The sequence below is a fragment of the Vanellus vanellus genome (assembly GCF_965231255.1).
Source record: "Vanellus vanellus genome assembly, chromosome: 12".
NCBI classification, from domain to species: Eukaryota; Metazoa; Chordata; class Aves; order Charadriiformes; family Charadriidae; genus Vanellus; species Vanellus vanellus.
Window position 1 is genome coordinate 18,171,813 of NC_138917.1, and position 23,370 is coordinate 18,195,182.

The following is a 23,370-nucleotide window of genomic DNA, read 5'->3' on the forward strand; positions in this document are numbered from 1 at the left end:
TTTAAACATGATTATACAGTGCACTATATTATCAAAATTATCTTCATTATCCAGTTTAAAAAAAGGAAAAAAAAAACCAAATGTGAAATTGTTTCAACTTCATAATACTCAAACATTAAGATCTTTGAGACCTTTCTGCTTCACCTCTTATACTGATCTGACACCCAGTTGGTTTAACATTCCTGAATACTGTACTAGAACAAAATGTTAACAAAATCTGGCATTTACAGGCTAAGAAAATTAAATTTAATAATTCCAAATATTCTAGTGACAATTTCAGACTTTGCCTCTTCAGGAAAGCTATAATTCAACTGGTTCTTTATCTTTTTATACAAAAACCACGTCATTCAACTGCTAAAGATATTTTCCAGTTCAAGAACGTTTAACTTTGTTAACCTTGAACATAACAAGACTTGAAGGAAGCTATTTGACCCGAAAAAGTTAATTTTGAACAGTTTATTCTATCAAAACCATGAAGTACAAACCCAAACATACCTGGGATGGTTGTTCATGTCCCCTAAAGTTGGATGTTATATACCCCAGAGCCTTTGACCTCTCTTTGTAGAGACTAATAGCTTGATCCATAGGAACTCGTAACCTGATCCAGTATTCTATGGTACCATAATTTTGAATGTTTTCTTTGATTCCTAAGGAACAAGTACATACAGGATTGCATTAATTTTCTTTTCAACATTAAAGTACTGAAGTCAAAAGCCTGGAAATGCCACAAATTAAAGACTAGTTATCTTGTGAGTATGCATTATGACAATGTTTGTGACATGACATGTGCAGTTCCTACTAGAAACAGAAATAACTCCTCTGGCTCTACATGTATGACCCAAAACATGACCATTTTTTTCATCTGCAGTATTTACTGTCCAAGATATGCAGCCAAGTCAAGGTCATTATTTTAATCTCTTTAAAGCAAGTAAATCTTAGGACAATTTGTATGTCAACAGTTGGAAATGTCCCATAAAGTGGTATGGAGTTTAAATTATTGGCAAAAATGGTACTTTATAATGGCTTATTAAACCACATTTTTGACAAAAGCGGGCAGTTTGAGGTCTCTGAACATACTGATCTGACAAAATACTTCTAAAAGAAAAAGTACTTCTTAAAAAAGGCTTGTCCAGTATATCTTAAGATTATTTTAAAACAAAAAATTAAATTAAAAGGAAAAAAATGCACAAAACCTAAACCAACTCCCCCATAGATTATGCTACGATCTGAAATATCATTAACTGTAATCACTATTATTTGCACCTTTTTGATGCCTTATGACAATGACATGAAGACCTCTGACTTACCAGTTTAAATTACAACCACTGCAACCATTTCCTTCCTTTATTTACTGGTAAGGGACAAGGGGAAATATTTATGATACCTGGGCCAGATATAAAGCACTGACGTTTGACAGTCTTCTAATGCTGAAATGTTTTTGTTTTTAATGTATATTCTGCCAAACAGAGAAATTGCATACGCAAAAGTAGAATAATTTAATTTCATTTAAATATATTACAAGACTTCACTGAAATTACTGTATGTGTCACAGTTGAAGGAGGGCCCCATTGTATCAATAACGGTCTCAGAGGTGAAAGAAACTTGCATTAAACAACTAAAATACAAGTAACAGCACATAATAAAGCAAAATGAAAAAGAATATCAGTCTTATTTTAAAATATCTTTTCTACAGTATTCAAAGATAAATTCTACCATAGGAACAGTACTACAATGCAATCAAGTGCACTGCTCTACTAACTACTTTCTCCATGTTGGTTTTGTATAATTCTGTTGAATAAGGTGATGCTATCCTTTATTAAAATTCTTTGCATGTGCAGTAGTAACACTTTGCAAGTAACCTTGTACACAAGACAAAGAATCACTTGCTATTTTCAGACAAGGTTTTCTAATGCCATTTTCAGCTCGTCCCGTACTTCAGGATCACTATATTAACACCATCTTGTCCTCAGCCATTATGGGCACAATTGCACCTGTCAGAGTTTTCCCACAACTGTCAGTAGAATCATCAGAACATGCTGCACATCCAACAGGAAATACCATGTTGTCTAAACCTTTTTTTTTTTTTCTTTTATAGTAGTAACGTATTAATTCATTGTCGGCCAACTACACATTACTTGTGACTTAAAATACCACATCAAACAGAATACTTTTTCATATGTTAATTACCAACTAAATTTGCTGTGCCGTAGATCTTGCCATTGTTTTCCAGGATTTCATGGAACTTCAGTTGACACGAAGCAACTGTTTCGTAATCTGTGCCATATGCACGATGAACCTCAAGTGTGATACTGTTTTGCTGTATATAGTGCAAGAAGCAGTCATCAGCCTGCACAAGATACTGAGAAGTGAAGTCATATGAAGGGGTACGCCCATTAACTACTGGGGTTATCTGAAGCTCGAAGTCATAGAATGCGTAAGTACAAAAAGTTGCAGGTTCATGGTCACCAAAAGCATGCATAGCACCAGAAGAGAAGATCACTTTGTCGATATGAATTTCAAAAAGGTTCTCTCCTCTTTTTAAATGTAAAGTTTCATCAAATTCATCCACTGGATCACCTGGCAATATTTCTGGTCTGGGTTTATGCGGTTTTGTACCATAGGCAATATCTCTTAGTCGGGCTGCAACAAATAAAACAGAATAGAGCTACAATATGATCTTCTTGTTCAAAATATAATTAGTGACTGAGTAGAGAGGAAAAAAGCACAATTAAATTATATCAATAACGTTACTTTCCTAAAGGTATGACCAAAAAAGAAACCACACATCTACAATCCTACATGTACTACTGATTTAGCACACTGACAACAATCAAGAATACCTCCCCAATGGAGCTGCTTCGAGATACACGAAAATAGACACAGGCCCCTAACAATTAATAACAGATTACAAGGGAGTTAACAAGCAAAAATTCAGAAGTCTTATGCAATGATGAAAATAATTATCACTATGCAAACGCAGCAGAGACTTAAGATACATATTTCTGTAGAGTTGAACTAAATTTGCCAGGGAAAGAAAGAATACATCTGACTTTCAACCTCTGTAATACCTTGAGTGAACAGGAACTATCAGCAAAGACCCTTACATGTTGCCTGCCCTCACAGGCAGTAAACAGTGAACAAATCAAAATACACGCTTACAGAATTAGGACATAAACCATGACACAGTCATTAGTACAGGGGATGCAACTTGGACACAAAACATGAAAACTGTTATGACACTGGGGTTCGTAAAGTATCCTATTCCAGGCTTCCTATGCACCTTCTACACACTGAAGCCATTAAGACAACATTTTAAATTCATCATATTGAAATATACCATAGGTGTATTACACCATGACTTTGGGATTTTTAGCAACAGACACAACGATTATGTAATGATAGGACAGCAAAATAAAAGGTTGACCATAAATGTACTATTAATTTAAAAAGAAATAAATTTAAGTTTCGTAGTTTTATTCAGCAATAGCTGCAGCATAAACAGATTTGTTGAATTTTGTTTCATTAATAACTTTCCCATTTAAGTCAATGAAACAGCCCACAGATAATTTTCCATGAAAGAACTGAATTTTCTACTAGTTTTAGGAATGAAAAAGTGTTTCAACTGAAGAACAATAATTTGCAAGAGATAAAACATTAAAAATAATTAGAGAAGAATATACTTTAAAGATACCTTCTAGTTTTCTGATGCGTGCAGCTCTAATATCAAGAAGATGGACATACTGCTCCAGTTTTAACTCGTAGTCTTTCTGCAGACTTTCCATCTTTTGTGTCACTGCTTCTACTTCAGTCTGAAAAAAAAACAACAAACATGTAAAAAGGACTTTTGAGACTTGTCTGCACTGACGCTGCACATGCTTTTAGCTACAAATTAAAATACAGTTTGATTTGAGGAAAGAATATTTAGAGTACACAAAAATAGCAGCAATTTTTAATTCAGAAATACAGCAATTCAAATTTCAGCAAAATCTAAAAAACATTATTAAGAAAAACAGACTAGTTATTCTTTTAGGACAATGTTCCTAGTAGTTTCTTTAATGATTTTGTTATTTTAAACTTAGATTAATTGAATGAAAAGTCAAAATATAGCCTGCAATAATCCAGCACAAGAGAGCAAAAGGAGTGTTGTGAAAAAGGAAGCTTATTTGATAAGTACACTTTCTATTTTTCCTGTGAGGACGTGATAGAGGTCAGAGAGAATCTCAAGAAGTAGTTTGAGGGCTCTGATCAAGCCGAGTTAAAAGACTGAAGTTACAGTCATTTGGATCTCATGCTTTTTAAACAATATTTTCAAAAGTAAATCTCATGTTAGGTTACCTATAAACAGACTGGCTTTGTTACTGAATTTGCATGTCTTAATTATGACAAGTTTCAGTGCTACAAATGTTAAAATATTATCGGGTTATTTTCCCCTGTGAGTAGAGTTTAGTACCTGGTAATCTTTGTTAATTTTGTGCTGCACAATTAACATATTCCTTGTCTTTTCAAGTTCTTGCACTGTCTCTGCATGTGTTAATTGCAGCTCCTGCATGGAGTGTTCTAGATCTTTATGGATATCATCTTCTACTTTTTCCAAAAACATAAGGTCCTCATTCTTCTGCTGCTTTTGAACCTGGAGCAAATTTGAAAAATTACTAGAACAAACTTCTATAAAATATTTGGATGTATTTGTACCTGGTTAAATGCAACGCTGGGATATAATTTTGGATCAACAATAAGACAGTAAGGACAACTTTGTAAATTTTGAGCATGTGGTAACATAAAAAATAGGAATGAGGTAGACCAGTAAGTGTCGGGATTGTATTCCATAATGTTATCTTGTAATTATCAGGAACCAATTAAAAAGTATGAGATATTCAGAAGCAATTACTCCTGTCTATCCAATGAAAACACAAAACCCTTAACATATTTGCCTTTCATATAATTAATATCTGCTTTGGCGAATTAATTATTATTTTCAAGTCTACGTTGCTTCTGTTATTAATATTGGGGTTTTAATTTTCCTCTAGGGTTTTGTTTGTTTGGGTTTTTTGCTTTCTTTTTTTTTTTCATTATAATTATAGAATTATCATTTGCATTTCAGTAGCAGAAATGACAGTAAACACTTTCTCAAGAAAATGAAATGTAAGTCACTGAACAGTGAAAACTTTAAGCAAACTTAATTTTTTCACTGATTTCTTCCCCCCGTCCCCACTTAATTTTCAATTTTGCTGTGAACAATAAAATTACAACTTATCTGCAAGAGAAAAAAATAGAACACTGTCTGGGTATTTTTGGTTTTCTGTTTTAAGAATCAAAGAAAAGTTGCTATGCATCACTGTATCACATTTTAGAACTTCCATACTTATAGCATACTCCCAAAAATTACAGAATAAACAAAAATTACTTTTAATAAACATTATAGGAAGAACAAGATGGCATGATAAGTCATTTAGCTGAGAAAAAAAAAAAGTTTTTCAAAAAAATGCTTGTGAATCTCGTTTAATTCACTTTTGATGTTACCATGAATTATCTACATAACCCTAGATTTTATCCTAGCATTTTTTTCATCTTCCCTTCTGCTTCACTGTAACTGAAAAATGACAAAAGCACACATACGAGCTTGAAGCATTAACTACTAAAAGATGCACAAAAAAAATCAGCCCTTGAAAAGCCCCCTGGCATCGTGTATAAAATACGTAACGATCAACCAAGTGTTTAAAAACAAGAAAAAAAAAAAAAGAGAATACATTCCAAGTATATAGCACCATAGAATGTTTTGGGTTGGAAAGGATCTTAAAGATCATCTACTTCAAACCTCCCATATGGATCATTCTTTGTAAGTTACCTTTATAAGCAAGAGGGCTTCACGGAGTTCTGCCACATCAGTATCACCTTCCTGAAACAGAAATACTTAATGAAAAGGTGTTATCAGATGTGAATGAATATCGAAGAAATACATTCAGAATAACAAGATGCATTCTCACTAGACATGACATTTTGCTTGATATCATGAATAAATAAACAGTTATATTTCTATATTCTTTTACTTTCAAGAAGTATTTGCACTATGCATAAAACATAGAATGGGTTTTTTTGCTTATATTCTAAACAGAAATAGAGTTCACCTCGGTCAAAAACTTCATGCGATTTTTCAGTTCGTCTAGTTGTTGCTTATGTTCCAGGCAGCATAACTGAAGGTCTTTGTTCTCTTGCATCAGCTTTTCCTTTTGGTCTTAACATAGAAAAAGAACAAAATATTCTACTTAATTCAACATAATTATAAAAATTATAAACTTGCTTTTGCATATTAACTTACGCATGAAAACTTCATTTTAAAACGTAGAAACCAATTTATTTTGTATAGGTAAACCTTTGGTATTAACAAATCAAAGAGAGGGATAGAAAATTACTCCTCTTTGATCTGGTATAGGTGTATGGATTAAAAAAAGCAAAACATTCTTACTTTCATTAAAAGGTATCATACGGTGTCCAAAAATCTACGCTTTGTGTATTTCTAAATAGAAAGATATGCCCAACTAAGTAAACTTTCTGTTTTGGGGGGCAGGAGGGGAGAGGGGAGCAGAAAGGCTATAAGACTCCTTGTCAATCTGAATGACTAAACACTGTTAAACTTAGCAGTAGAAGGTTACACAGATTTTACACAAATACCCACTAATGCACAGCTACATCCACAATGATTTCTCAATAAGATGTGTGAAAAAAACCCTAAGGATTAGGTGAAATAATTTAGTTATAACAACACACATCCTTTTGCATGGACAAGTTTTAAAAGCAAGCTTTTCTCAAAATCATTGAGATTTCTAAGGAACGAAAGTACTCTCTCACTCTTCTCCCTTGGCCAAACTCCTTACTCTCTTGATAACAACATATCATCTCCTTCCATTTTTTCCTGTGTTTTTTGAAAGTCCCAAAGTTATATTCTCATACCACGTACTTAAACACTAAGAATTCATATTAAAGGTCAGAACGATATGTTAGCTGTCAACCTAATGTGCAAGTATTAGCCTTTGTAATTCCCATCTCCACTGGCGGGAGCTGATTGGTAAAACATTACATACTTAGTTGAGAATATATTCGACTGCTTTCAACAAAATAGTTTACAATATCTTTTTATCGCTGGAATCTTTTCCGTCGACCCTCAGGGCACAATGCACAACTTAACTAAAAAGCTATTCTGTAAAAATAGCTGAGAGGCTTGAACTCAGCAGGAAATAGGTGGCTGAGACGGTAGGCTCAAGGGTTTTGAAATGTTTTAATTTTGCGGAGTTTATATATCAAATGACATCTTCACTAAAAATTAATCACCCGATGCCATTGCTCCTATACACAGTAGCCTGACTCATACATGTGTTGGGACTCCACGAGTCACTTTCAATTTAAACACATAATCACCAGTAAGGTTTTAATTCTCTTCAGTTATGAGGAAAATGTAATGCATTTGTGCAATTGAGAAGAAAATATAATTAGAAATGCTAAAGGCTAAAAATTAGAAAGCAAATGAGAAAACAATTAAAATAAGCCTTGTGAATGGGCAGAGAAGGCAGGCCTTCAGAAAACATGGTGAAACACTTAGCAGCAATTGAGTCTTCTGGACTCTCCCACATAATATACCCAAAAGACCTCTATCTGTTGGGAGGTTTCCACAGAGAAGAAGGGCCCCTCGTGCTAATGTTTCTTTTCCCTACAATGTAAACTGAGATCTGAACTGGCACTTTTTCCAGGGATAAGGAGACCAGATATCCCTCCTCAAGTACTCATATCTCATTGCCATGTGAATTTTCTGATAAAAGCAGCAAGCGCAGTCCACTCTTTTTCTAACATGAATCCCAGTGAAGTTTTTGTAGATATTTTTAATATTCATTCACACTTGCTGCTTAAAAAGTTAACTTCAAAACTGTAAATGCTATGTAGAAAGGAAACTAGCTATTGTTCAAATTGAGGCAATTTCAACAGCTTGTTGAACCAAAATGGGCCAATTTGTCAATAGCCCAGCTCAGTCTACCTTAGCACCGTCCACGTTGCCTCTCCAGTGTCTCAACAGGCTGTTTCCATGATCCCAACCAAAGATAAAAATGCAAGAAATGCAGGGAGAGAGGCAGGAGGAAAGGGAATAATTCTGCAATAGCCTTTAGGGAGCAGAAGTGACATGAGGGTCCTGCCATTCAGTTTTCCCATGTAACTACACCGTTTTTCATCAAGAACCACTCTCTATTGGTTGTTTCCACTTATAATACTATCAATACTGATTGGAGCACACTTGGATGAGGGTTGATGCTGCATGCTGGCTGCTGCTCAGCTTGCTTCCCCTTATGTAACCCAAAAGCTGCAGCTGAAGGGGAAGGAGAGCAGGGAGAGAAGAAGTGGTTCTCACACCATTGGTGACCACATCCCACAAGAACACATCATCACAACAATATCAGGGTTTCCAGCAGGAAGGCTATGACAGTAACAGCACAAGAAAGAGGGGAAAAAGCTGCCCCAAAGGCTTTGGAAAACACTGCCAAAGCAGCTTGCGTGAAAGGCTACAGAGCCATGAGCGGAAGCAGACGACGGATTTGCAGACATCGCCCTGTGCTGATAAGGGCTTTAAGACACCTAAGGGACTGTTACAATAATATTCTTCTCAGTTGTAACCAAAATACATATTGCGCAATATAGGCACTCCCATTCAAAATCAGAATTTAAGTAAACTTGCACAGGTGTCTTCCCCAATGAATATTTGCACATATTCACAAAACATCAAAATAATTAGAATCTTAATCAGCAAAAGCCTCCACATTTGTTCAACTCCTACATAAATTCACAGAAAGAGTTCTTATAGACCAACTAGTACCAACCAGGTACAATTGCAGGGGAGAAGAAAAGAAAACCATCACTGTCTTTCCACGTAAATAAGTACATGCTTTGAAGACCACTGAGCCCTATTTTGCTTACTATCCCAAAATCTACCCACAGGAGAATCTATCCTCCCCCTCTTCCTTGCCAAATGCTCTATTAGACTAGGTCTAATTTAGGGGCACTGGATTGCCCTCTTTGTTAGCCCATGGGCTGAAACAAATTACTCTGTCTGCTGCCTAAATGTATTTTTTCTAACTATTACCAAACACGTTATGAAGTTATGGACAGAAAAATAATACTAAAAAAATCAGCTCCAAATTACATGACCACTCTAAAAGAGAAATATTGAAGGACTTGGAAAAAGGCAAGATGATGTTAGCCTTATGTAGCACTAAGAATGTTCAAGACTTCATTTATTTTAACATCTATCTTAGTCCTGGCAAAGAAGTTTTGAAAAACGATTCATATGCCAAACTACAAAGGATAGAGAAGACACTATTTCTACACTAGTTCCAGGCAGCAGGTTAAGACAAACAGTACTTCAGTTCTGCTGCTGAGCTTGAAAAAGGGATGTGCAGCAAAGGCAGATACTCTGAAGTATGCGATTGAAGAAACTTATACTGCCTAAGTTTTGCCAAAGACAAGAAGCTGTAATCAAATCCTACATACACAGACGGGCCTTGAAGGGTATTACAACATCTACTCAAGCTGCAGCAAATTCAATTCAATAGAAATTTAAAGTGTAGTAACATGGTGATCCAGTTTAAGAGTACAATAAGCAATTAAGTGCCAATCTGAGGAAGGGGTGGTAAAGACTGCCACTTAAACGTAATGCCCATAGGAAGGAAAGGCAATGGAAGGTGTTGCCCGATTTTCCAAAGTCAGCTCAACCAAATGGCCTATAACATTTTCATGCACTTAATATCACTTCAAATTTCACATTGCCTAATCAAATTGTCATTAACTGTCTATAACTGTCAATATGTCATAACTTCATATTACTGTAGCTTAAGAAATCTCATTTATTTTAGTATCACTTAAGGCTAATTCTGCAAACACTTACTGTGGTCAAATAAGACGTTTAAATATTTAATCTGGTATTTGAAGTAAGTAGAGCTACTCAGAATCTTAATAGTAAGCATAGGCTGAAATCGAGCCATAGTCATAAGAAGAATTATTCACAAGTTGGCCCACTTCATTCCATTAGATTGTTCACAGAAATACACCTTTTAAAAATATAGATTTGAAGAATCAACACTAAAAAAAATTAGTTTACTTCCTGCCAGTGCTCTTGCTTTGTAAACTTTTTGTCACATTATATCACAATATTGAGATAAAAAAAAAAAAAAGATTGCAAGGTCTTAAAGATTCACTGAGAAGTTGTCCTACAGCATGGGAAAAGCACATATGAAAGAATCTGTTCAGTAGATTGGAAGAAAACTGTATTACTGTAAATAAAAATTAGTGTATACTGAAAATATTTAAAAATTTCCGAATTCACAAAACTGAAAGACAATTAACCATCTTCAAGGGCCTATATAGGCTTCATGAAACTTTGTACAGTAAATAAAAATAGAATAGTGGTTTATAATTTGAGAGAGACTGTTAGATAGTCTTTTCCATAAGAATTTTCAATGTAGAAGAGAAATATAAAATAAAGCATCCGTATTAATCTAATGGATGAAGAATGAATGAACTGGGAGTTATAGGATCCTCATTCAGCACATAACCTGTATTGGGTCAATTTTTGTAATTAATAGCTATTCACAAAGTAAGCGTATTGTTCAAACGTACATTTAAAAGGCAGCTCTGAAATCACCAACAACAGAAACTATACTTTTGCGGGCAATATACCTGAACTCCGACACAGCAGAAATCTCACATCATGAGAAAATGATAGTTATTTCAGAAATATACCTCTTTCTACTTTGATCTTGGCAAGGATTTCATTTTTGTCTGCTAGATCAGATTTGATAGCAGTCTCTAGTTCAGCAATTTGCTGTTTCAGTTGCTGTTCCTTTAATATCCATTGCTGTTCATGGGTCATACTGAAGACACTGCAATAAAACATGTGGCATGTGAAAAACTTTTAGAAATCAGCTTCAACAGAAAATAATAAAGAAAAAAGCTTTTAGTGGCACAGAGACCACTGTCATCATGTCTTAGGAATTAAGTAAACATATGCTGGTCTGCTGCTGTTGAAACCAAGGCGCCTTTCTCAGGCTGCGGTTAAAAAACATGAAAGAGTTTGTGGGATGAGCAAAGGAACTGGCCTTAATTTAGAGCTCCAAAGTCAGAAAAGTTGGCAGCATGCAACATTTGTGGGACTAGGAAAGGAATTCAGATGCATATCCCAGAGTAATCCACAACTCCAAACCTCAGCAACTGACAACTGACAAAACCATTCTTTCCGCATACAAAACCTCTCAATGTAGAGAGCTGGGATCACCCACCTGATTTCTTTTAAATCTGTAAAACATGCAGAGCCTAAAGTCAGTTGCCCATTCAAAGAAATGTTGACCACAAAGCGACAACAGTTTTCTCATACCGTAAAACAACAATTCTGATACTGATTAAGAAGCACATATAAAGTAATCTTTCTCCTACTTTAAGAAATAAAAAACAGAGGTGGGCAAAGAAATTAGAATAACTATTTTCCCTGTAACACATTATTTACTTGTAAACTCCCAATCTATGTGCAAAAAGGATTGCACGGACACAGAATCAGAACTGCTGAAACTACAACCAAATGTGTACCTCAGACTGAAACAAAATTAAATACATTATATAATTTACAGTATAATTCCCAGTAGGCGAAAAGACAAGGCAATGCAATGTGCTTTCATATAATTTAGACAGTGAGTACTATCGCTTTCATATTATTATTATTCAATACTTGCATTCTTATTGGCTGGAAAAAAATGTCCTTTATCTTAACCAATGATAAACCAGTTTATTCACTTTTGTGCTTTTGTGTTCTGTGAAAAATTAGAAATTGTAGGGTTTGGTTGTTTTTTTTTAAACAAAAGAGTCAGTTCCTCAAGTCTTCACCTTGGTGAAGCTCAGCAGTTAAAACAGTTAATTTTTACATCTATAAATGTATAAAAAAAAAAAAAAGGTCTTCTGATATATAGCTATTTATCAATCTATCTCAGAGATATATGCAAGAGAAACCTCAACCAAAAAAACAGAGGAGAAGAAATATTACAGAAGGGACAGTCCAATCCACGTAGCTTCGAAGACTGTACATGATGACTGTTTTGATGGCTATGACTAAATAAAGTTGTTCTGAGTACATATAAGTGCATTTATATCTAACATATTTGAAGAATGATTTTAAGACTAAAGAAAAAAAGTTATAGCCTGAAGTGTATATAAAGTATACAGCAAGAGTTTACATTCTCAATTTGCAATCTTCATAGAAACAGTCTTTTTCTCACACAGTATCTATCTCACTTATTTATACAGTCCTCTAGGCATATACCATCTTACGGTGTGATAGAGTATCTTTTACAGCATGCATGAACTATGAAATTAAGCAACGTTTCTAAGTCCTACAGCAATATATACCTCACTCTGCTATAATTTTGAAGATAATATGTAGTGAATATAATGCACGGAACCCACAATCATTTCCATAATACTGCATAGGTACAGAAGAGCCACAGTAGGTGCTATAATTGCTTAGAGTTACCACTCATCAAAGTTTGATTGGCTCCCGTAAGGAAAGAATAAATCTTAGCAAGAAAAGACATCAAATACCTGTAGCTTTCACACATCTGAAAACGTTCTCAAGTTTTAATGACCATGATATCTAGTTATATGTGCAATCCTTATCTTTAGGTACAATTACTTCACATAAAGGTGTAGCTATACATTATTTCAGTTTTTCAAAAGACTACACTGGCAGAAAAATCATTAACAGTTACTATGATAGTAATTCAGAATGTAGATGTTTAAATGAAGAACAATTTAGAAAACAGGTTTTATCCAAGCCTATATAATGCTAATGTTTATGTCAGTTTGAATTGAGTCCAATTCTGTCAGTTTCTTCCTTTGAATTTCAAGATTACTTTTACTTGAATTCAAGTGGACTTTCTTTCACATTTACTGTATTTCACTGGAGTTGGAGCCATCTGGGTAACTATAAATGGTCAACCACATCTGGCACCGTTTCCTTTGGAGGGAGTTTAAGCATTGCTAGATTTGCATTACAAGGTCATATGAAAACAATTCCTCCAAACCTTTTATCCAAACGAATTGTTTTCTTGGATACTGACTAAATAATAAGTCAACTGACAAATTCATACTTGTTCTTTGTAAACTTTTCAGATCCAGTTCTGCAGTCTTGGCTTTGGCAAAATTCCACATCAACTTCAAATGAATTTCAAAAAAAATAACATTGGCAAAAAACGGCTTTATGTCTCTCATACCCCATTAAAAAAAAAGAAAGAAATATTTCTTAATTATCTGGCACCTGTGGACACTGGCCTATCCACTCCTAGCAACAGGTAACCTGTAGGAAAGTTGCATTGTTCAGATGGGCAACAGAAGTTGGCCATTAAACAGTAGTTATAATGAAATGATCCATTTCTCTTTCTAATTTCTTGTTTCCTATATGGTAACACGGAATAATGAAACATGAATCAAAGTTTAAATGGGAGTATATGAAAAGACAGTTCGTTTTAGGGAAAAGAAAAGCCATATTTTAGATTACCGGGTTATGAGAGAACCATATTTAAATTTATATTATCAAATATCTTTTTAAGTTATCCCACTACAATTTAAGTAGAACAGAAAATTTCAAGCCAAGATTGTAAGTTGGTTTGTTAGTAGGAGTTATTTCTCTGCATGATGATAGATTAGAAAAAAATCATAAACCAGAAATATTTAAAACATGATCAGACTTTGGAGGGATCTACAATGAACTTACGCTAGAGACATCTGATCAACTACCCTTATACAAAACTCTAAATATTGTGATTATACAACTGTTACATCTCATATGTAAAAAAAGTTTTAAGCTATTTGTACGCACAGTTTTTTACTATAATTTTAAATTTCACTGTAGAAAGTACAAAAAGTATAACAAATACTGTACGAATACGATGAACAACACTTGACATCACTCACACTGTGTTTACTCATTGGTATTATTTTTGACAGACATCACACTGACAAACCAAACAAACTTTAAGAGGATAAATAATTTTGATATGAGAAAAGACTTTGAGCATTCTTCCTACTTTCCAAGGCAATTATTAGCTCTAGGAAATTTCTCTGATTTTCTAACCTTCTTCAGTGTAAAAGACACAGTAAAGGAAAAGTTCATTTGAAGGTCATTTTTTCCTTTAGTATGCTCATGTCAATTGACTACAATTACTTCTTTTCTGTACCAGAGATTTTCAGAATTGTATCTGGCAATGTATTTTCATTGTAAGCACTGCTGATACAATTACACAACTTATTATGCACAGGAACCTTTGTAAAAACTTACAGGAGCATATACAAAAATTTCAAGCAAACCCAGTACAAGCGAAATGGTAGCTATTACCAAAATAAACCAATTAACCCTCAAAAATAGACACTGGAGAAGCTGTCAGATATGAGACTTTATACAGGTTCACTGATAAGTGCTGGAAGAACTTGTACAAAAAGTTCAAACACCACTTTTCCCCAAATAAAATAAAAGAAAATAAACCCAAAGGAATATATGCCTACCTAGGTGTATTATTCTTTCAACAAAACGCCTAAAAAAATATTAGAAATTCAAATAAAACCTTTTTGCATTGATGTTCAAAATAAAGCGACTTCTACTTAGTTTTCGATTAGATTTTTAAAAAGAAGTAATCTACTATTTCAGGAGTATTAGCACAAGTATGGAAGCTGCTCTGTTTTAACAGAACAGATGAAATAGGGGTAGCTCACCATAAAAGTTTCCATATGCACTTATTGATACAATGAACTATAGCACAAATATATTTACATGTCTGCACACACAATATGCATATGCACATTCAAGCACATAGTATACGAAGACCTACTAAACAGGACAGGAATCAAGTTTTTTTTATATACAGAAACCATAACTTACCTGTTATAGAGTTTATCATAGTTTTCCCTCAAGAGTTCTTTCTCTTTTTCTAGATCATTTATTCTTTCCTGTAACTAAAACGAAGAAGGAAGTTTCAAGCAATGCACAGCACAAAAGGAAATTACAGTGAATGTGTAAAGACAATTAGATAATAAATTGTAGGCATTGTAAGGCTTTTATTTGTTCTTTTTATACAACAGTCTCTTAGAAGTTTCAAAATGACACTTTTTTTTTCACAACATGGGCTTACATTTGGCCAAGATACTCTTTTTCATGTTGTTTGTATGAAGCTGAGACTAACATGTCATGGTTGAACAACAGTATCTAATCACATTCTGCCTTATGGAAAAAAAAAAAACCACACACACACACACCCCCAGCCGAAAAAAATCTATTGCATTAAAATTTTTTATTTCTGTTTTGGTGAGTATTATATTAGCTAGTTCATGGTTCCTGTAATTTTTTTTTTTTTTATTGACCTTATAGAAGAAACAAGTCCTTGCTTTCAAAATACTCACTAAAACAGGATATGGTTTTAAAGCTACGAGATGCTTTAACCCAGAAGATATACCCAACATGCATTATAATAGTTCAAAGGTACATTTAAAATACATTCAAAACAGGTAAACCAGCTGGTAAAACTAAACTTAAGTTGCTACAAAATGAAAGAAAAAACAATTAAAGTTTGTAGACTCTTACTCCTCATATATTGAATAGAATGAGGAATAACACACTTGATTTTTAGCCCTATATGTGGGTGACTGTTAGCAGTTACTTAGTGAGTAAGAAGTAATATCTCACTGTACCATAATCAAATCAGATTGAAATAATACTAAAAAACTAGCAATAAAAGACCAATAAATCAAGTATTATGGGTTTTTTCTGGTTAACAAACCATTTGTTTAGTATCAGAATTGGAATCCTATGCTTTAACCTCAAATATTGTCCAAACACTGATGCAATGATTATGAGGCATGAGGACCAGGTACGGTTCACGATTCTACGAAATGCAAGCAGCAGCCACAGGATTTTCTTTTTCATGGGATAAAAGAATATATATGTTACCAGGTCATTCTTCTAAATGCGTTTGAAAGGTCTATTCACATCTCTGCAATCAAAAGGTATCCCATCATTAACTCTTCCTTTATCTATGTGTACTACCCAAAGCAGATTCTAGCTTTCTTGAACACAATCTCACCTCCTCTGTCCTTCGGTTTGAAATAGTCACTGATTGCAATTCTTTTTCAAGATGGAGGCACCTTAACCGCTCCTCTTTAAGCTGCCGATTCAGTTCATCACCTTTTGCTATTAAAGCATCATGGCTCATCTTCAAGTTCTTTTGGTTCTATGAAAAAGAAAGAAAAATCCAGAAAAGGAAAATAAATAAATAAATTAAAAAAAAAATAAAATTACACTTAGTAGAATGTTACAGCACTCTGCATGTTCGACCAGTGGTCTCTCATGGCATTATTTAATATATATTCTCAATGTGGTCAACAGGAGACACTCTTGAACTAAGTAACTGAAAGCAACTTTCATTACGCATGGCCAGGAGAAGGTGGCATTCTCGTTGCTCTCATGAACATCAAACCCTCAGTTCAGTCATGATGAAAACAACCAAGAAATACATCTGTTCAGCAATTAAAAGATTTTGCTGTGGTTACAGTGGTTAGACATGCTGACCAAAAACACTGCAGTAGCAAGCAAAAATGAATGTTGACCACAGTTATGTTAATCACAGAACTTGCCACAGCTCTGTTAACCCTTAATTGTAGATATATAATTGTTTTATAATCCTAATACACTTGGTACTATTTCCCCGCTAGCAGTAATTTAACAAGGGACTTATGATTTCTTTTACATTTTAATTTACTTCAATGGATTATATTAAGGCACATTTAACCAATTTTAATATTAAATGGACGATGCTGATAGAACCTCTATTTCCAGAATATTAGTTAATATTCTACTTCCTACATTCCACAATGCTTTATTAAAGCCTCATTCATTAAGAATTTCAATGTAAATCACATTCAAAGTATGACTTGAAACAAAACAGCCCAAAAGTCAATTTCCTGTTTAATAAAATGATTATATGAAAATTTGTCAAATACATGTATGAACGTAGATAATGTTTAATGATTGTAGACAGAAAAAAAGTTAGCTTCATGTATTCTATATAATATTCCTACAAAGTAGTTAAATGGAGAAGCTGAATGTGAACGCTGTACAAATCGTTTAGCTTCACATGCAGTCTGAATATCCTAGAAACAAACAAAAAACCCACAGAAAACCCAATCACCAAACTGATCTTCAGCCTCTCATCTCTCATTTCTCCATAAGAAAAATGCCATGGAAAATAAACAATATTAGCAGCCAGTCTTATTTCAGAGAGATAATGAAGTATATTACTCATCAATTTTTAAGTCTTTCTTCAGTGCTCTGTCCTATATGTGTGAACTGTATGTCAATAACTTCAAAAAATGACACCTTAAAAATAATTTCTACACTTTTCATTTCTCTCCAAATTTCTTTCCTTTCTCCTCAAAATCAGAATCCTTATGGTTTCTAACCCTTTCAACTGTCCAAGTGAACTCATCTTTTCTTCTCTATCTCACTTGCATCACTTCAATCCACTATACATGAAGAAACACCCCCCACTGCCATCTTGGCAAAGCAGAATTTATTAGACCATTTCACTGTTATCTCTTTCCTTTCCAGAATCGTTAAAAACAAATTCAACAGTCATATTTATTCTACTGAACCATCTCATTAAAAGCACTAAAATATCCTCCTGAAAAATCTGCTTGCTTCAACTTCATTCTAACCCTTCAGTGTCTCTGATATTCTCCTGACCATTTTGGATTAACCTTCCTCCTTAACTTTAACGGTACCATGACTTCACCCTCATTATTACTTTTTTTTTTTTTTCCCCAAAATGCAATATTTACCTGGATATTCTTCTATATCTGAGTGTTCTGTCATCACTTTTTCTCCATTATGCCCCAAACTGTTTTCTATCCTGCTCTCCCTTGAGTATCCCAAGACTTGGGTCATGGCAACAATTGGGATGATGATTTTATTTTGGTATTTCTAGTCTGGAATTTTCTTTCTTTGGGAAACATATTGTTGTCAATTAGAAACAACTCATTTAAAGAAAATGGATCTATACCTCCTAGAAATACTGCACAAATGAACATAAACTGTTCTCAATTATAGTTGTGAAATTGTTGTACTGATTGTTCAAGAGAAGAATTAACTCTCTATAGTATTTTAAATTATAGTTTCATAGGTTAGCATATTTCTTATTACAAATCATGAAATCCTGAATGTTCAGTCTGTAACTGAAGCAAATAAATATACCAATGGGAACAAATACATAATCCAAACAGTTTCAGGGTCCTTCTAATCTAATCCTCTTTTAAGCAGATTACACAATTCCTTCATTCAACTGGCTGCATTAAAATTCTTCATCAACAAAACTGTCCTGTAAATGTTTGCTAGCAAACTTCAATATCATTAGATGGAGCAGGATTACAGGCTCTTATCATTCTGTATTTTCACAGTTTTACATTTTGGGCTGACTTAAGTTCAAAGATGAACATGAAGGAATTGTATGGCTTTCAATTGGTAGAAGCTGAAAGTAAATGATAATGAACTCAATAGTCATAAAAAATCATACAGATAAACATTAAAAAATATTAAAAACTGCTCTGTTGATAAGTACTTTATGTGCCATCTAAGCTAGAAATTTTGGATTTTACAGTTATTCATATTTACCAGACATGCTTCAAACATTCAAATGACTGGAAATGGGAAAAACATTGTATGTGTTATCTTGTAAAAAAAAAAAAAAGAGATCCACACTCATGCTTTTTTAAAAAATGCAGCTTTCACTGTGAATATCAGAAACAATGTCTTCAAATACCAGTTTGAATCCTAGGCATGTGTTTCCATTCAGCCGCTGCCAAGATAGAGGCATAAGTACTTGACGTTTGCTGTAAATTACAAAAAGTCGCATATGCTTTAAAATTGAACAGTTTACTTATCGCTTTCTATTTAAGAACACAAAAAGCCATGTGCAACCTGTCTCCCCTGGAATTTACACTCTACATAGTTCACCCTGTGAAAAATTGGATTTGAGCTACTAACACAAGACCTGCTTTGGCAGAGAAGATATAGGTATTACAGCGGGCCAGGGAATGGGAAGCAAAGCAAAGCGTAGAAGCAGAAAAACACAGGAAAAAAGTAACAGAACAAAAATCTAATAGCACAAGTTATTTAGCATGCTAAAATGACAAGAAGCAGGCAGCAGTAAGTTTACAAGGACATGCAATGCTTCCACCTCATAAGGTTAGGATACTTCATAAAGACCTATTGCGTGTAGAATTCCTACTCAGAACTCTCCTGTTTCTACACTTTTATCATACTACCACTGTCTGTACACACATGTGGTGCTCCAAATATGCATGGGAAGAAGCAGAAAAATGCTGTATAACTAAGACCTATACAGAATCTACCACAGAGTTGCATGTTCAGGAGATATTTTCATAAAAATGGTCTTTTTATAAAGAAAATCTATTACTTACAGTAGCCCTCCAAAATAATTTCCATGGACTTATGAACACAAGTTAAGTCCTAATGTCAGAACTCTAAACAGCCAAACCCCCCAACTTTATCAAAGACTGATGAAGTGAGGGGGATCTGGTGCCGCTTCTTTAGTAAGTCAGTACATTTAAGTCAAAGCCCTCTTTTTAAATGATCAGAAATCTCTTTAGATTGCCAGACAACTCAGCTCATTCTCCACAATCTGCCCGAGATGGCTTTGCAGACAGAATCTTTAGACCTGCAAGACCCTCCGAAAAAAAAGAAATAATTTGAAGATTAAAAAAACCTTACACATTTGGAGTACCTTGGGTGAATGTATTATGCGGTTCACTTTCATGTCCCCAGCATTGACTCAGAATCAAGAACTGTGCATATTTATTTTCCATTTACACATGCTTATGTGACAAAAGTAATGGAATGTTACTGACCAAATGGCAATTACCTCTTGAAGGTGGAGAAGTTTTCCTTCCATTGCTGAAAGAGCATTACTTTTCTCAACCAGCTGTTTACGGACCTTGATCATTTCCACATTGTCCCGGATGTTTAGCCTTCAAAATTGTATTAAAAAGAAATACATCATGAGCTTAAAGATACAAAATGAATTATCTTATTATCTTTGTCTTGAAAAGTTGAAATCCTTTCCAAATCAGCTTTCTACAACACATTTGGGAGAAGATTTAGTGCGTAATATCCAAATAATTTTCTTATTCTAAAATCCACATGACAGAATTTAGGTAAATAAATATTCTACCGCATGATGACATAGCAACTTCAATTGATACATATACATCTTTGTTTATCATATCAACCTATATATGACAGGAAGAGAAAACAATCCTATACCTAAAGAGATTATTTGTTTTCCATACACTAATTTTGGACCCTCCAAAGTATTTGGTGCCAGCAGATTACCATTTTATACAGCTTCCTCTTAGAGTTTAAACCTATCCAACACTGCTAAGAAAAAGTGACTTAGCAATTTACACTATAACACCTTAAGGCTGGCATTCAAAGAAGCTGGAGGCATGTCTTAACTACATGAAAAGCATTTAATATCCATGTAGATGTTCCATACTGTTATAATTTTAAGACTAATTTTGAGAATGTACTGTTTAATGGAAATGATGTTTAAAATAATTCAAAATTTAAATAAATAGTTATTTCTGGTGTTTTCTCTTAATTCAAGCAGTGAAACTAAACCCCGTTATTTTCACAGCTTCTTCAAATATGGGAAGCAAAACCCATTCTGATTTGTATTAATATAACATATGATAAAATCAAAATAAGTCTTTAGCATTTGAAAAGTTAATTTCTCTTCCAATATTTACCTATTTTAGACGTATTGGAGGAATTGTCACAATGCCATGCTGGAGCAAGAAAATGGACTACAAAGCTTACACATCTGTAAACCAGCTGAGTACGTGAAATACTTTCCTTTTATTCTGTAAAATATCAAAGCCTACAGTGTTTTGGCATTGCCCAGTTAATTGTCCTTACACAGAAGATAAACATAGTCACAAACCAGAGATCTTCTGCAAAAAAAAAAAGGCACTAACGCAATGCTAAAACAATCATGTGTCTAAAACATGTTATCTACATAAATTAAAGTTGTGGTGAGTATAGACAGCAGCACTGTCTCATGCTAGCTATTTAAAAGCTAATGTAGTGGCACGTTTTTATTAATCTCGTTCCACACATCAAACAAAAGGCTCCGATGCCTTCAAAGGCTTTTTCTTTTTCTTTTTATTTTTTTCCCTTCTTTTTTAAGCAGGGGGCTTTTTTTTTTTTTTTAAGCAGGGGGCTTTTTTTTCCTTTTTAAGTAGAAAAAGGAGCAGATGATAGTGAAATTTATGATGTACAGATGTAAACCCCATGGCTCCTGACAATCAACATTAACTATTTTTTCAACAGCGAATGAAACAGCATTTGATTTAAACAGGTCTGGGGTACTGATATTATGAAGCAAATTATTCAAATTTGGAAATGAAAAATTACTTTTTGTTGGGATTATTTGAATTCTTACAATTTTAAGAGTATTTATCTCATGAAGTTTCTAGGTACGGAAAGCACGTGCCATTAATTTCTTATTAGTGCATTACATCAATCACAATCTCAGCTCTCATCACAGGCTACAGCAACAAAATTGTTTCTCTACAGTACTTCTACAATATTTTATTTATTTATTTAAATAAATTTTATTTATTATTATTATAATTTATTTAAATAAAATAGGTCTACTAGACGTTCAACGCATCTAGGTACACGACAAGAAGTTTACTGCTGAACAACAAAATCATTTTGGATTTTGTGGGCAAGGTAAAGTTAATTGAGGATGATTCTGTTGGGAAGATTAATTTTTCTGTAAATTAAGTCAAAAAAGAGCTGAATAGAACAGAAATTGATTATCTACACAGCTATCTTCCTCCCAGGTAGTTGATGTGTTCTGCTCCCAGAACATCTGCCCGGGTATTCTGATATAATAGGGGTTATACACAGATTTGATATAAAAGTCAATGCTACCTTTCACTTACATAGATAATATTTTGCTCAAAGAACAACAAAATAATGTATAAGAATAAAGCTGTACGCTGTACTAAGATAGCTCATTCAGTATTTCTCTGTTGCCAAAAAAGACCAAAATTCTGCCACAGAACCTGAAGACAAGAGGCAAACCTGGAGCAGAAGTTAGAAAAAGAAAAGGAACTAATATCCCTTTAGACGAACTAAGCTGGATTAATGAGCATACTGATTTAGCTCTAGCACGCCTTCTGCCACAACTGCAGAAATAAAGAACGTGAACTCTATCCTTCCACACTAAACTTCATCTTAAAGCTGGATTAAAAAGTCTGAAATTGGAAATGAAGTTAGGAGAAAGTGACTCTTTAAAAAACTAAGAATTACATTTAGGGTTAATGTCTGAAGTACACCAAAAAGACAATCTCTTCTCCAGACCTTTTATCATTCGGATAAAAAGCATATAGAGTGGGGTCCCAATAACAGGCTGGGGACCAGCTGTGTGGGAATGGGGGACTGATAGCAACCTACACCAGAAGGAAATGATTAAAGAAAGGATCTTGACCTGCACTGTACAAATTTATGCCAGTAAATCCCAGATGGCTAAACTAATAAAATTGAGGTCTAATTAAACCACATCCCTTGCATCTTGTCTTTACTTCCATATAAGCAGCACACAGATACGATACTGAGACTACTCTTAGAGAGCGTCAACTGAACCCGTGGCTCACAAAATTTCAGAACAAGAAAAACAAGCAAGTGAGAAAATATTAGCCCCATATTTCTCAAGATCACTTACCCTGTCTGGCAAAATAAACAAAAGGTTTCTAGGCTAATAGTTTTCAATCACAAATGCATCAATGGCCAAGATATATACATAGACTCCCAAGCAGAGAAGTAAAGAATAGAACATCAATGTGCAGTACTCTTCTCATTTTACAATGCTTAGTATCTAACAGGATTATATGTTGACACAGATTACCTCTTATTTCTCATAGGAAGTCAATATAAAGGGGGGAAAAAAACCCCTCAACCGTGTTTACCTTCTTGTAGCACCTTTATGTTGTAATTGACAGTATATTGGCAATAAGCAAAACATTAGCATTGCATCAATAGCTCTAGCACCTAAATTATTAAGATTGTATAAATACCAATATAATTTCTAAATTTGTTTGCCTGGCTAAAAAACTATCTACAAATGAAAAAAAGTAGTGATCTTTAGGGAAACTGGTTAAAAATGAAAAATCAGACACGGAAATGCAAACATAAGGTGTTTTTTTTTTTTTTTTTTATAC

At 34.0% G+C, this 23,370-nt stretch overlaps 1 protein-coding gene across 3 annotated transcripts in view; it reads right to left on the minus strand.

Annotated features, from left to right (window-relative positions):
• Positions 1 to 23,370, minus strand: part of RPGRIP1L (RPGRIP1 like) — a 72,136-nt gene that overhangs the window by 36,814 nt on the left and 11,952 nt on the right. For 2 of the 3 annotated variants that reach the window (XM_082489430.1, XM_082489429.1), the window contains exons 6-15: positions 20,004 to 20,109; positions 16,152 to 16,298; positions 14,954 to 15,027; positions 10,777 to 10,916; positions 6,126 to 6,232; positions 5,846 to 5,896; positions 4,451 to 4,630; positions 3,692 to 3,809; positions 2,188 to 2,640; positions 496 to 647 (exon numbers count right to left, since the gene is read on the minus strand). In XM_082489430.1, coding sequence (XP_082345556.1) covers positions 496 to 647; positions 2,188 to 2,640; positions 3,692 to 3,809; positions 4,451 to 4,630; positions 5,846 to 5,896; positions 6,126 to 6,232; positions 10,777 to 10,916; positions 14,954 to 15,027; positions 16,152 to 16,298; positions 20,004 to 20,109 — 1,528 coding nt within the window. The remainder of the gene's footprint in view (positions 1 to 495; positions 648 to 2,187; positions 2,641 to 3,691; positions 3,810 to 4,450; positions 4,631 to 5,845; positions 5,897 to 6,125; positions 6,233 to 10,776; positions 10,917 to 14,953; positions 15,028 to 16,151; positions 16,299 to 20,003; positions 20,110 to 23,370) is intronic. The other variant, XM_082489431.1, reaches the window with a different exon arrangement.